At 42.5% G+C, this 14,753-nt stretch overlaps 1 protein-coding gene across 3 annotated transcripts in view; it reads left to right on the forward strand.

Moving 5' to 3' along the window:
• The window catches only part of LOC106608151 (4-galactosyl-N-acetylglucosaminide 3-alpha-L-fucosyltransferase 9), an 18,720-nt gene extending 4,283 nt beyond the window's left edge, over positions 1–14,437 (forward strand). For all 3 annotated transcript variants that reach the window (XM_014205912.3, XM_045721057.1, XM_045721058.2), the window contains exon 2: positions 12,948–14,437. In XM_014205912.3, coding sequence (XP_014061387.2) covers positions 12,956–14,074 — 1,119 coding nt within the window. In that variant the 5' untranslated portion in view covers positions 12,948–12,955 and the 3' untranslated portion in view covers positions 14,075–14,437. The remainder of the gene's footprint in view (positions 1–12,947) is intronic.
• The last annotated feature ends 316 nt before the right edge of the window (positions 14,438–14,753 follow it).

A 14,753-nucleotide genomic window follows, 5' to 3' on the forward strand; every position in this document is an offset into this window, starting at 1 on the left:
ACACTTATTTGCAGTCTCTGGTTTGAGGGCTATTAAGATTTGAAAGCGTGAATATCCGTCGACTAGCCAACCTGAAACTGTCTTTACCTCGTTTGAAAAGTACTGCTTATATTTTTTGAATTAGTCCATTCTATAGTCAGAGCATTAACTTTTCAACTGTGCTCCAAATCGGCACATTGGTCTAGTTATCTAAGGGGATTGAATGCATGTTTCAAAGAAACGCCCCTCAAGATTAGAGTGGAGCTGAATGGAGCGAGAGAATGTTCTCCGCTGAGTTTATAAAACTGTAAAAAAAAAAGAAAAGAAAAGAGGAGCACGGTAGTGCTGTTTTATGTACAATGTTAACACAATTAGTGCTGTTACTCCCGTCCCTATTGCAGACATTTGACAGCATGTACTAAAGTTGATTTAATCCACACTTGCATTAGTCCCTTCGTTTGGTGATTGGCATTTAGGAAGCAACAACGAAAAGGCGGCAGACAGACCTACAATATGTTTTAGCAGGGAAGTTTGGTAGGGTGACCTGATTTGTAACTATTCAAATAATTGTGAACTAAAAAGTGTAAGCTTGATTCTAGGGAGGGAGGGGGGGCAGGCAATGAATAGAAGAAGAATTTGGTTAGGGTGTAGGGGCAGATTTGAAATCTTGTCTAAAGGAGACTTATCTATTTACTTAATTTAGTCTTAATAACAGTGGAACTATTCTCATTAACAATGGGCTAATATAGAGGGTAATTACTGTGCTTGTCAGAAAGAACACTACTGTTATTCCCCACACTTATTTTATTATTCCACTTCTTCCCAATTTTGCCACTAATCACATTTGAAATCTGATGATTTGATTTAACCTTTATTTAACTAGGCATGTCAGTTAAGAACAAATTGTTATCATGGCGGCCTAAACACACATCACGACAAGAGACACCACAATACTACATAGAGAGACCTAAGACGACAACATAGCATGGCAGCAACACAACATGGTGTTGGACACTAAGAAAGCGTTGTTGTAGAGCATTTATCACAATCCGGGGAGGGGTATAAGACTAGCATTTGCATATGAATGGATGAGAGAGCTTCCTACTGCCTGAGCTATGTTGATGTAAATTGAGGAGAGCGTGGGGCCTAGGATCGAGCCTTGGGATACTCCCTTTGTGACAGGCAGTGGCTGAGACAGCAGATGTTCTGACTTTATACACTGCACTCTTCCAGGGCAACCTTAAAAAAAGAAAGGGTCTAAACCATCTGACCCAGATGTTTTTTGGGGGTGAAGTTTAAGGAGCTCCTTTAGCACCTCGGACTCAGTGACCGCCTGCAGGGAGAAACTTTGTAGGGGAAAAAGAGGGAGGAGCATCAGGGCTATTTGCATTAGAAGGGGTGGGAGATGAGGAAATGTTGGACGGGCAAGGAGGCATGGCTGAGTTAATGAAGTAGTGATTTAAAGAGCTCAGCCATGTGTTCCTTGTCAGTAACAACCACATCATTAGGGGACATGGGCAGCTTTGAGGAGGAGGGTTTATTCTCCAGGTTTTTAACCTCCAGAACTTCTTGGAGAACTGCTCCTTAAAGTAACTAACTTTGACCTTCCGGAAAGCCTGAGTGCACTTTTTTTCATTCGACTGAACGTGAGCCAGTCAGCCTGATTATGCGTGTGCCCGAGCCTTTTGCCAAATGGAATTCTGGAGTGGAGTAACTCTGACAGATCAGTCAAACCAGGGGCTGAACCTGTATTTAATTCTCGTTTTCGTTATGGGGGCTTGTTTAACAATACCACTGAAAATATCAAAAAAGAAGGTCCAAGCATCTTCAACAGAGGGGATCAAGCTGATTCTATACCATTTTACAGAGGCCAGTTCATGAAGGAAGGCTTGCTCGTTAGTTTTTTAGCAAGAGTCTATGACAAATCAGGACAGGTCGTTTCACTGAGCAGCCATCACGAACAGAGGCTGCAAAACAGTGATCACTAATGACATTACAGAAAACACAAGACTGATACCTATCAGGATTATTTGTGAGGATAACATTAGAGTTGCCTTTTCTGGGTGTTTGGAGTCATACCTAGTCGGGTTGGTAATAATCTGAGAAAGATTTAGGGAGTCCCATTGCTTTAGGACTTGTTCAGGGGGTTTAAGAATGTCTTAGTTTAGGTCACCTCGCAGGACAAATTCAGACTTAGTGTAAGGGGCCAGGAGAGAGCTTAGGGCAGGTAGGGTACAGGCCGGTGCTGATGGAGGACGATGGCACCCAGCAACAGTCAACAAAGAGCTATTTGAAAGTAAAATGTTTAAAACCAGCAAATCAAATTGTTTGGGGACAGACTTGGAGACAACTGAGCACTGAAGGTGTTTCTTGGTAAAGATTGCCACTTCACCACCTATGGAAGATCTGTCTTTTCAAAACAATTTGAACCAGAAAGGTTAACATCAGTGTTCAAAACACTCTTTCTTAACCACGTCTCAGTAATGATCAACACATCTGGATTGGAGCTGTGGACCCACACTTTCAAATGATACATTTTAGGTAATAAGCTTCTAGTGTTAACATGCAGAAAACCCAAGCTTTTACGAGAGCAGAAATCAGTGAAGCAGATATCAGAGCACAAGTCAGAATTGGGGCTAGCAACAGTTGATGGGCCAGGTTGTACATGCACATTTCCAGATATAATCAGTAGTACAACCAGGGCACGGCAGAGGACAGGGAGAGCGCTGCAGTGTTGATTTGACATTTTAATGTGCATCAGATGGCAACAAGATCATACTGTACAGCAATTTCATCAGGTAACATGAATACAAAGCCGGTGAGAGGTGGTTAGAATAGGATGGTAGGCCAAGAGTCCATGTAACCAATAGAGTCGGGGTCCCGAGTGTGGGAACAAACAGTCTGTCCCACGGTTTGGTAAACAAGCAAGTTCATAGTCACACAGGAGTCATGAGGCCATTGTAAGTTCAAAGCGTCACTAGCCCCAACAGTGCGTGTGTGCTGGAGGTGAGCGAAAGCTCGGGAGTGTGGCGGGGGTACCTGTACCAGACAAGGGGAGACAGGGCAGACGGTCAACAGATTGCCAGGTGGAATCCAAGCAGCAGTGCAGCAGGCAATGGGAGTAGGTTACGCCCACTTGGGACAAGCTTTTTTCGGGAGGCAGATTCCTTGTAGAAGATCCCAGCTAGCTAGCTATCGTAGCTAGCAAGCCTCTGTCAAATATTTTTTTTCCCATGTGGAAAAGGTCGTTAGCTAGCTATATCTCTTCAGTTTTGGCGACTGGTCCTTTACGACGTTCAACCAAAGTTGTCCTGTGGCTGTTTATAATTTGGAGAATGCCGGGGGGGGGGGGGGGGGGGTGTGTGTGTATGTGTGTCTGAAACAGTCGTTCAAACAGGCGTCACACACACACACACACACACACACGGTATCCCCAAAGCAACACCAATCTAACGGCCATTGTGCGTTGTCAGGCTGCGAAGAGGCGTGGAGTTGCCTGCAGACACGGTGCCCTTCGAATTCGCTACAATGTTATTCTCAATCCCCTGCATATGCCAACACTGCATAGTATATTTTAGAGTAACAGCTAGGCCAGCGGCCTATATGTCGTAATGGCATGGTGTTTTATGTAGGCTACACTTCCAATGACGTAGCCTCATAGGCCTATGCTTATTACTCGAGTTGCCTCTTCTCCCACAGACTCTTGCGTAAAACCCCAGCTTCATTGTTCAACCCTCCCGCAGCCGTTGGATAGGCCTATAATTTACTTTCACTTACCGACTAACATACGATTGAGTACCCTAACCTGTAGGCTAATCTAGTGTGCCGCTATAGATTTATAATGGGCTGCAAAATAGCGGTGGTGTAGCGAATTTGGAGAGCAGCTTGACATGGGACATACACGCTCATAGCCTCTGGTCTCCAGGATCCCAAGAGAATTTGTTTTATTGGGTGTGCTCACATAGCCAACTAGCCTATAGTCGTTAGAAGGATAGTTGCCGTAAGGGGGAAATAATACTGTTAGTAAAGCACCATGGATAAAGTTGTTAATAGTTGCCATTGTGCACATATTTATTTGCAAGGTGTTTGCCTAGGCTACGTAGCAGAACGTTGTAGCAGATGACAGGGACTCGACCACACTTCTCTTCGTATTCCGTGACCAGTGCCAATAACTTTTTTTTTGGTGCTCATAAGGCACCATGGCCGTTTAGTAAATGCCTATAATCTGAAATTGTCAGGGGGAAATTTGGCATGCGAGTTATTAACTCATTCCATTGGTTAGCGTAGGTACGCAATGATGCCTGTTTGAACCAGTATTAGATTGATGGCCATTTTTGTTTTTGACCCTACTTTTTACTACCCACACACACCTGCATACACACATAACCTGCTATCTCTACCTACACTAGATATACAAAAGTATGTGGACACACCTTCCAATTAGTGGATTTGGCTATTTCAGCCACACCCGTTGCTGACAGGTGTATAAAATCGAGCACACAGCCATGCAATCTCCATAGACAAACATTGGCAGTAGAATGGCCTTACTGAAGAGCTCAGTGACTTTCAACGTGGCACCGTCATAGGATGCCACCTAATCAGTTCGTCAAATTTCTGCACTGCTAGAGCTGCCCCGCTCAACGGTAAGTGCTGTTATTGTGAAGTGGAAACGTCTAGGTGCAACAACTGCTCAGCCGCGAAGTGCTAGACCACACAAGCTCAGAGAATGGGACTGCCGCGTGCTGTAGCACGTACAAATCGTCTGTTATTGGTTGCAACATTCAATACCGAGTTCCAAACAGCCTCTGAAGGCAACGTCAGCACATGAGCTTCAGGAAATGGGTTTCGATGGCTGAGCAGACGCACACAATCCTAAATTCACCATGTCAAATCAAATTTTATTGGTCACATACCTGTGTTTAGCAGATGTTATTGTGGGTATAGCGAAATGCTTGTGCTTCTAGCTCCGAAAGTGCAGTAATATCGAACAGTTTCACAACATATACACGGAAATATATGTATTAGAGGTCGACCGATTATGATTTTAACGCCGATACCGACTATTGGAGGACCAAAAAAAGCCAATACCGATTAATCGGCTGTTTTTGTTTTTGGTGTAATAATGACAATTACAACAATACTGAATGAACACTTATTTTAACTTAATATAATACATAAATACTATCAATTTAGCCTCAAATAAATAATGAAACATGTTCAATTTGGTTTAAATAATGCAAAAACAAAGTGTTGGAGAAGGTAAAAGTGCAATATGTGCCATGTAAAAAAGCTAACGTTTAAGTTCCTTGCTCAGAACATCTAAAAGCTGGTGGTTCCTTTTAACATGAGTCTTCAATATTCCCAGGGAAGAAGTTTTAGGTTGTAGTTATTATAGGACTATTTCTCTCTGTAAGATTTGTATTTCATATACCTTTGACTATTGGATGTTCTTATAGGCACTTTAGTATTGCCAGTGTAACAGTAGCTTCCGTCCCTCTCCTCGCTCCTACCTGGGCTTGAACCAGGAACACATCGACAACAGCCACCCTCGAAGCAGCATTACCCATGTAGAGCAAGGGGAACAACCACTCCCAAGTCTCAGAGTGAGTGACATTTGAAACGCTATTAGGGCGCTAACTAGCTAGCCATTTCACATCGGTTACACCAGCCTAATCTCAGGGGTTGATAGGCTTGAAGTCATAAACAGCGCAATGCTTGAAGAATTGTGGAGAGTTGCTGGCAAACGCACAAAGGTGCTGTTTGAATGAATGCTTACGAGCCTGCTGCTCCCTACCACCGCTCAGTCAGACTGCTATATCAAATCATAGACTTAATTATAACATAATAACACACAGAAATACGAGCCTTTGGTCATTAATATGGTCGAATCCAGAAACTATCATTTCGAAAACGAAACGTTTATTATTTCAGTGAAATACAGAACCGTTCCGTATTTTATCTAACGGGTGGCATCCCTAAGTCTAAATATTCCTGTTACATTGCACAACCTTCAATGTTATGTCATAATTATGTACAATTCTGGAAAATTAATTACGGCCTTTGTTAGGAATAAATGGACTTCACGCAGTTCGCAATGAGCCAGGCGGCCCAAACTGCTGTATATACCCTGACTGCTTGCACGGAATGCAAGAGGAGTGACACAACTTCCCTAGTTATAAGAAATTCATGTTAGCAGGCAATATTAACTAAATATGCAGGTTTAAAAATATATACTTGTGTATTGATTTTAAAGAAAGGCATTGATGTTTATGGTTAGGTACATTGGTGCAACGATAGTGCTTTTTTCGCAAATGCGCTTGTCGAAGTAGGCTGTGATTCGATGAGAAATGAACAGGCACCGCATCGATTATATGCAACGCAGGACACGTTAGATAACTACACATGGTTGATGATATTACTAGTTTAACTAGTGATTATGTTAAGATTGATAGTTTTTTACAAGATAAGTTTAATGCTAGCTAGCAACTTACCTTGGCTTCTTGCTGCCCTCACGTAACAGGTAGTCAGTCTGCCACGCAGGCTCCTCGTGGAGTGCAATGTTAGGCAGGTGGTTAGAGAGTTGGACTAGTAACCGGAAGGTTGCAAAAACGAATCCCTGAGGTGACAAAGTACAAATCTGTTGTTCTGCCCCTGAACAAGGCAGTTAACCCCCGTTCCTAGACCGTCATTGAAAATAAGAATGTGTATTTAATCTGACTTGCCAGGTTAAATAAAGGTGTAAAAAAAACAAAAAAACAAACGGCAAATACCGATTTGTTATAAAAACCTGAAATTGGCCACTCCGATTAATCGGTCGACCTCTAATATATATATGCATACTGTGTGTGTCAGAGCGGCATTGGACTAAGATAGTGGCATAGTATAGAGTACAGTGTATATACATATAAAATGGGTAATGCAATTTTACAACAATTAAAGTGACTAAGATAGTGTGGAGTGCAGTTTACATACACTTAGGTTGGAGTCATTAAAACTCATTTTTCAACCACTCTACAAATTTCTTGTTAACAAACTATAGTTTTGGCAAGTCGGTTAGGACATCTACTTTGTGCATGACACAAGTAATTTTTCCAACGATTGTTTACGGACAGATTATTTCACTTATAATTCATTGTATCACAATTCCAGTGGGTCAGAAGTTTACATGCACTCAGTTGACTGTGCCTTTAAACAGCTTGGAAAATTCCTGAAAATGATGTCATGGCTTTAGAAGCTTCTGATAGGCTAATTGACATCATTTGAGTCAATTGGAGGTGTACCTGTGGATGTATTTCAAGGCCTACCTTCAAACTCAGTGCCTCTTTGCTTGACATCATGGGGAAATCAAAAGAAACCAGCCAAGACCTCAGAAAAAAATTGTAGACCTCCACAATTCTGGTTCATCCTTGGGAGCAATTTCCAAACGCCTGAAGGTACCATGTTCCTCTGTACAAACAATTAGTACGCAAGTATAAACACCATGGGACCACGCAGCCGTCATACCGCTCAGGAAGGAGACGCATTCTGTCACCTAGAGATGAACGTACTTTGGTGCAAAAAGTGCAAATCAATCCCAGATCAACAGCAAAGGACCTTGTGAAGATGCTGGAGGAAACGGGTACAAAATAATCTATATCCACAGAAAAACGAGTTCTATATCAATATAACCTGAAAGGCCGCTCAGCAAGGAAGAAGCCACTGCTCCAAAACCTCCATAAAAAGCCAGACTACGGTTTGCAACTGCACATGGGGACAAAGATTGTACTTTTTGGAGAAAGGTCCTCTGGTCTGATGAAACAAAAATATAACTTTTTGGCCATAATGACCATCGTTATGTTTGGAGGAAAAAGGGGGATGCTTGCAAGCCGAAGAACAGCATCCCAACCGTGAAGCATGCGGGTAACCGCATCATGTTGTGGGGGTGCTTTGCTGCTGGAGGGACTGGTGCATTTCACAAAATAGATGGCATCACGAGGAAGGAAAACGATGTGGATATATTGAAGCAACATCTCAAGACATCAGTCAGGAAGTTAAAGCTTGGTCGCAAATGGGTCTTCCAAATGGACAATGACCCCAAGCATACTTCCAAAGTTGTGGAAAAATGGCTTAAGGACAACAAAGTCAAGGTATTGGAGTGGCCATCACAAAGGCCTGACCTCAATCCTGTAGAAAATGTGTGGGCAGAACTGAAAAAGTCTGTGCGAGCAAGGAGGCCTACAGGCCTGACTCTGTTAAACCAGCTCTGTCAGGAGGAATGGGACAAAATTCACCCAACTTATTGTGGAAGGCTACCCGTAACATTTGACCCAAGTTTAACAATTTCAAGGCAATGCTACCAAATACAAATTGAGTGTATGTAAACTTCTGACCCACTGAGAATGTGACGAAAGAAATAAAAGCTGAAATAAATCATTCTCTGTACTATTATTCTGACATTTCACATTCTTAAAATAAAGTGGTGATCCTAACTGACCTAAGTCAGGGAATTATTGCTAGGATTAAATGTCAGGAATTGTGAAACTGAGTTTAAATGTATTTGGCTAAGGTGTATGTAAACTTCCGACTTCAACTGTATGACATGAGTAATACTAGATACGGAACCTTATTAAAGTGGCTAGTGATCCATTTCTAAAATTGGCCAGTGATTCCTAATCTATGTCTATAGCTAGCTACCTTTGATATGCTAGTGATGGCTGTTTAGCAGTCTGATGGCCTTGTGATAGAAGCTGTTTTTCAGTCTCTCAGTCCCAGCTTTGATGCGCCTGTACTGACCTCAACCTTCTGGATGATAGCGGGGTGAACAGGCAGTGGCTCGGGTGGTTGATGATCTTTTTGGCCTTCCTATGGCATCGGGTGCTGTAGGTGTCCAGGAGGGCGGAAAGTTTCCCCCCTGGTAATATGTTGGGCAGACTGCTCCACCCTCTGCTGTTGCACCTTCTTCACCACACTGTCTCTGTGGGTGGACCATTTCAGTTTCAGTGATGTGTACACCATGGAACTTGAAGCTTTCCACCTTCTCCACTGCGGTCCCATCGATGTGGATGGGGGGTGCTCCCTCTGCTGTTTCCTGAAGTCCACGATCAGCTCCTTTGTTTTGTTGATGTTGAGTGAGAGGTTATTTTCCTGACACCACACTCCCAGAGCCCTCACCTCCTCCCTGTAGGCTGCCTCATCGTTGTTGGTAATCAAGCCTACTACTGTAGTGCCATCTGCAAACTTGATGATTGAGTTGGAGACGTGCATGGCCATGCAGACATGGGTGAACAGGGAGTACAGAAGGGGGCTGAGCACACGCGCTTGTGGGGCCCCAGTGTTTAGGATCAGCGAAGAGCTGTTGTTTCCTACCTTCACCATCTGGGGGTGACCGTCAGGAAGTCCAGGACCCAGTTGCACAGGGTGAGGTTCAGACCCAGGGCCTCGAGCTTGGAGGGTACTATGGTGTTGAATGCTGAGCTATAGTCAATAAACACTTATATTTCATAGGTATGGCTCTTGTCCAGATGGGACAGGGCAGTGTGGTGGAGGTTGCATGGTGTCTGGATCTATTGGGGCGGTAAGCAAATTGAAGTGGGTCTAGGGTGGCAGATAAGGTGGCGGTGATATGATCCTTGACTAGTCTCTCAAAGCACTTTATGATGAGATGTGAGTGCTACGGGGCGATAGTCATTTATTTCAATTACCTTTGCTTTCTTAGGTACAGGGACTGATGGCCTTGACTTTTTTTATTTTTTTTCCAAACCTCCATAAATCACTAAGGCCATCTTGAAGCAATGCCAAGCGTTGGCTGGATTGGTGTAAAGCTCACCGCCATTGGACTCTGGAGCAGTGGAAACACATTCTGAGTGATAACTCAAGCTTCACCATCTGGCAGTCTGACGGACGCATCTGGGTGCATAGTGCCAATTTTAAAGTTTGGTGGAGGAGTAATGGTCTGGGGCTGTTTTTCATGTTTTGGGCTAGGCCCCTTAGTTCCAGTGACGGGAAATCTCTTTACACTACAGCATACAGAGACATTTGAGATGATTCTGTGCTTCTAACTTTGTGGCAACAGTTTGGGGAATGCCCTTTCCTGTCTCAAGATGACAATGCCCCTGTGCACAAAGCGAGGCCCATACAGAAATGGTTTGTCGAGATTGGTGTGGAAGAACTTGACTGGCCTGCCCCGAGCACTGCCCTCAAGCCCATTTGAACACCTTTGGGATGAATTGGAATGCAGACTGCAAACCAGGCCTAATCGCCCGACCTCATTAATGCTCTTGTGGCTGAATGGAAGCAAGTCCCCGCAGCAAGGTTCCAACATCTAGTGGAAAGCCTTCCCAGAAGAGTGGAGGCTGTTACAGCAGCAAAGGGGCCACCAACTCCATATTAATGCCCATGATTTTGGAATGAGATGTTTGACGGGCAGGTGTCCACATACACTACATAACCAAAAGTATGTGACCACAGTTCCTCGTTCTGAAAACAATCTGTGACAATATTTTCCAGGTCCTAATACTTATAATATTATGTGCTAAAAGATCAAGGAATTCCTTACTAAAGCCAATTCTAAAGTATAGTTTCACCAGGTCATCTAACTCGGGCATTTCAATGGTGGCACGCACAGCAACAGGGAGCCATGGAGACGTTCCCTTAACCATATCCCCTACATTAATATTGAAATACTGTATAACTGACACTTTATTATAAAAATGTTTACTTTCGTCTCAAAAAATAGATATTGCCACTGCTCAATATTGCCACTATTCACAAAAAAACATTTATTCACTTGGCCCTTATACTCTTCTGTAATGTTTGGTGGTTGTGGCTTTAATCAATGAGGGACATATTTAAAGGGCAGCGGTGCATTTTGAGCACAACTGGTCATTCAGTAAATCACAGTTTCTGTTTTTACTGAACGCAGACCAGGGCCTGGTTTCCCAAAAACATCTTAAGGCTAAGTTCATCGTTAGAACCTTCGTAAGAGCATCTTTAAATTCCCAAGCCATTTCCCAAAACAGCCTTTTATTAACGTTGCACTTGAAATCGCTCATAATCTAACTCCTGCCTCAGACCACTTGTAGAACAGCTAACGCCTCAATTACACCGACAGTGAAAATTGAATTTTGGTCCACCAGAAGTACATTCATTTCCAATGAAACGCTGCTTTTGCCTTGCAGCATTGCAGAGGCAGTTGCAGTGCGTTCTGTGTGGTGCATACATTGGATTTATCGAACATGCCTCAACTGTATGCTTGACAGAAGTGGTATAAGAAGGTGAATGTTGAACTATTGTTGCACAAATATCCAGATATCTGCCAACCGTTTTGTGAAAGAACACTGTCGGTGTGATCGAGGTGTAAGTGTCTTATACCACTGTTTGCCCTCCTGTGTCACTTTACACACACACACACACACACACACACCTCTGCTAAACATAGAATGAAGATGTTTATCTGTCTCTGACCTCTGAAAACTTCATTGTTGAATATAAAGCCTAAAAAGTTTGCAATGTTATAAACAAGCGAAGCAAGGATGCTTTTAAAAAAACAAATTAAAACCAAGATGTATGAATTATATGATAGATTATTAGGCTAAATATTGACATCACTTTCTCATGTATGTGCAATCGATAGACCTACCTAGTATTAAGCCATTAGGCTACATCAGTTGCTTCAATATTCGTATTTATTAGGCCAGCTATAATCTACTATTATCTAAAAGCCCACACATTTCACAGTAGCCTAACCAATCATCTACAGGTCAACATATTAGATCTATGGCAACGTCACTTCACTTGCTACTTCATGGTTCATTATTTTAATTGTAGAATCTGTAGGCCTACTTGACGCTTAATTCCTGCCTTTCATTAGGCTACAAGGATTTGAGCAATTGCGAAAACCATTGTCGTCATAACCTATTTTTAGGTCACATTGATATTTTCTATAGCAAAAGAGGGAATGAGCGACTTCGGCTTTACTTGTTTTTGGTCAAAGTTTACATGCACTGAATTATGCACAATTTTACATACTATTGTGTATGCAATGTTTGAGTATGAGAGAACACAGAATATGTAACACATGGCAAACATACAGTATAATATAAACACTTAAATGCATAATAGGCTACACAACATTATTATTTTTTTGGATAGCCATAGATCATTTAAGAGCTACAATGAGCTCTTTAGCCTATATTCTAGAATACTTTTCAGCAAAAGAAAATATCAATGTGACCTAAAACCGGGCCTAGGTTGGTAAAGTAAGAGGGTATGAGATCACTTGTTTTAAAGTATACCTCACTCACCATTGTCAAAAAAATATGAATATATTTCCAACAGGTTGTGCTGAAATAAACTTGAACAAAATCCTGAGGTAGCCAGGTAGACATTTCTTTGTCGTTTCTATTTCCAATCAGAATTTGACTGAATAGTTATTACTTTTTTTGCCATATTAAGATCACTTTATTGATGAATTGCACACAAGGTCCAACTGAAATTTGACCTCCACTTTTAACCTAACCCCTCCAAAATATGTGTGTGTGTTTTGGAGAGGTGTGGGGGGGGCTGCCACACTGGGTGCCTGGGGAGTTGTTGTCATGGGGGGTTAAGTGCCTTGCTTACGGGCACAACGGCAGGCAATGGCATCTAGGATTTGATACCAGCAATCCTCCGGTTGCCAGCTCACTTACTGCCAGATTTTAACCGTCAGACACGGAATTGGTCCAGGATTGCCTCTAACCGTTAGGCTACCTGCCGCTCCTGGGTATTAGCTCTTTATCGCTTTTATGAGAGAGTTGTCTTTCGGGCACAGGATGAGGGCAAATATATTAAATGTTAAATATAATATATGTGTTTAATCTGCACCAGCTTATTTTCTTTTACTTTGTCTGTACACACAAGCTGTTTAATAAGCTGTTTAATAAGTTAAACTTCTTAATTTAGTTGCATTTCTTTGTGTGAATGTAATAATGTTTCTCTTTTGCTCTTTACAGGAGCCAAAATGCTGTCTAGTACATTCCTTACTGGACCTTTGCGTATCATCTTGGTGGGGATCCTTGGTCTAGGAGGATTTCTGACGCTGTTTGTAATGTACTATCAATCAGCTCCATCTCAGATCTGCCCTCCCCAACCTGCTTTGCCACGTCATTACTCAAAGCCACCTGAGAACAGCTCCTTGTCTAAGAAGCAGCCAGAACCAGACAAGCCCATCATGCTGTTGTGGTTCTGGCCTGAAAACCGCAGGTTTGATTTTAGCGATTGCACCACTTTCTTCAACATTGATGGCTGCCAACTGACAGATGACCGGTCTCTGTACAACAAGGCAGACGGGGTGCTCATCTTTCACAAATCCATCAAACATGATTTATCCAACTTGCCTCCATCACCTCGACCACCATTCCAGAAGTGGATCTGGTACCATGTGGAATCACCTACAAACACAATTAGGATACCTGGTCTAGAGAACCTTTTCAACTTGACCTTGAGTTATAGGGAAGACGCAGACATCCCTGTACGTTGGCGCTTAACTGCAAGGAAAGGCCTGGGTGAGGACTTTGTGCTGCCCAGGAAGGATAAATTAGTTTGCTGGATTGTGAGTAACAATAACCCTGAAACTGGAACAGCAGTAAGGGCTAACTATTACAGAGAACTTGTCAAACATATTAAGGTGGATCTCTTTGGAAAAGCCTTTGCAAGATTCTTGAGATATGAGGACTACTACTCAACACTCTCCAGCTGTAAGTTCTACCTCTCCTTTGAGAACTCAGTCCACAGAGACTACATCACTGAGAAGCTAAACGGACCACTTGCGGCAGGAACTGTGCCAGTAGTATTGGGCCCACCGAGACAGAACTATGAGGACTTTGTCCCGGGAGATTCCTTCATCCATGTCAATGACTTTCCCAATGCAAAAGCCCTGGCTGAATTCCTGCTGAAGTTGGACAAGGATGATGAGGCATATCTGCGCTACTTTCAGTGGCATGAACACTTTTCTGCTCAGCGACATCTGGTTCAACTGAGTCAAGAGTTCATCCAAGCTATTTGTTATGCCTGTGACCATGTAGGAAAACATAAGGAGTACAGGGTTGTTCACGATATTTACAAATGGTATTTTGGTTAATCAGTCACTTACACCCTCTTCCGTGTATGTCTATTACCACCATATTATCCTGTCAATGTACCATGTTCCAGGGTGGAATTTGGTCACATCCAGCAACCCACCATAGCAATGTTCTCACAGTGCCTTGATGACCTATTACCTGTGTACACACTACCTGTAGGAGAAGTGTACCTGGATGTGGACCTGTTGTAGCTAGGTTTTTAAGTGCCCGTTGTAAAAATGACACCCGGAACCATTCAAAATCTTATGCAACATCAACCTCTGAGTTCTTTCCTGTCTGAAATACTACTTGTTTGTTTTATATCTTTTACACACTTTTTGAGCTGAAATAATTATGTAATAAAGTGATCAATGTAATGAAAATTGTCCATGAAATGAGACAGTTACACATCATGGAGACTTGAAACTGAGTTTGGCTTGAAGAGCAGCAGCAGTGTACTGTAAAACATCCTATAAATGCTATGCCTCTTTTTCTAGGTTGTAAAGGTTGGTACCCCTGGAGGGAAATGGTGTTTATTTTTTATATTTATATAAATATATATTTTAACTAGGCAAGTCAGTTAAGAACAAACTCTTATTTACAATGACGGCCTACCGGGGAACAGTGGGTTAACTGCCTTGTTCAGGGTCAGAACAACAGATTTTTACCTTGTCAGCTCAGGGATTTGATCCAGCAAAC

Source organism: Salmo salar, chromosome 06, assembly GCF_965601325.2.
Source record: "Salmo salar chromosome 06, fSalSal1, whole genome shotgun sequence".
NCBI classification, from domain to species: domain Eukaryota; kingdom Metazoa; phylum Chordata; class Actinopteri; order Salmoniformes; family Salmonidae; genus Salmo; species Salmo salar.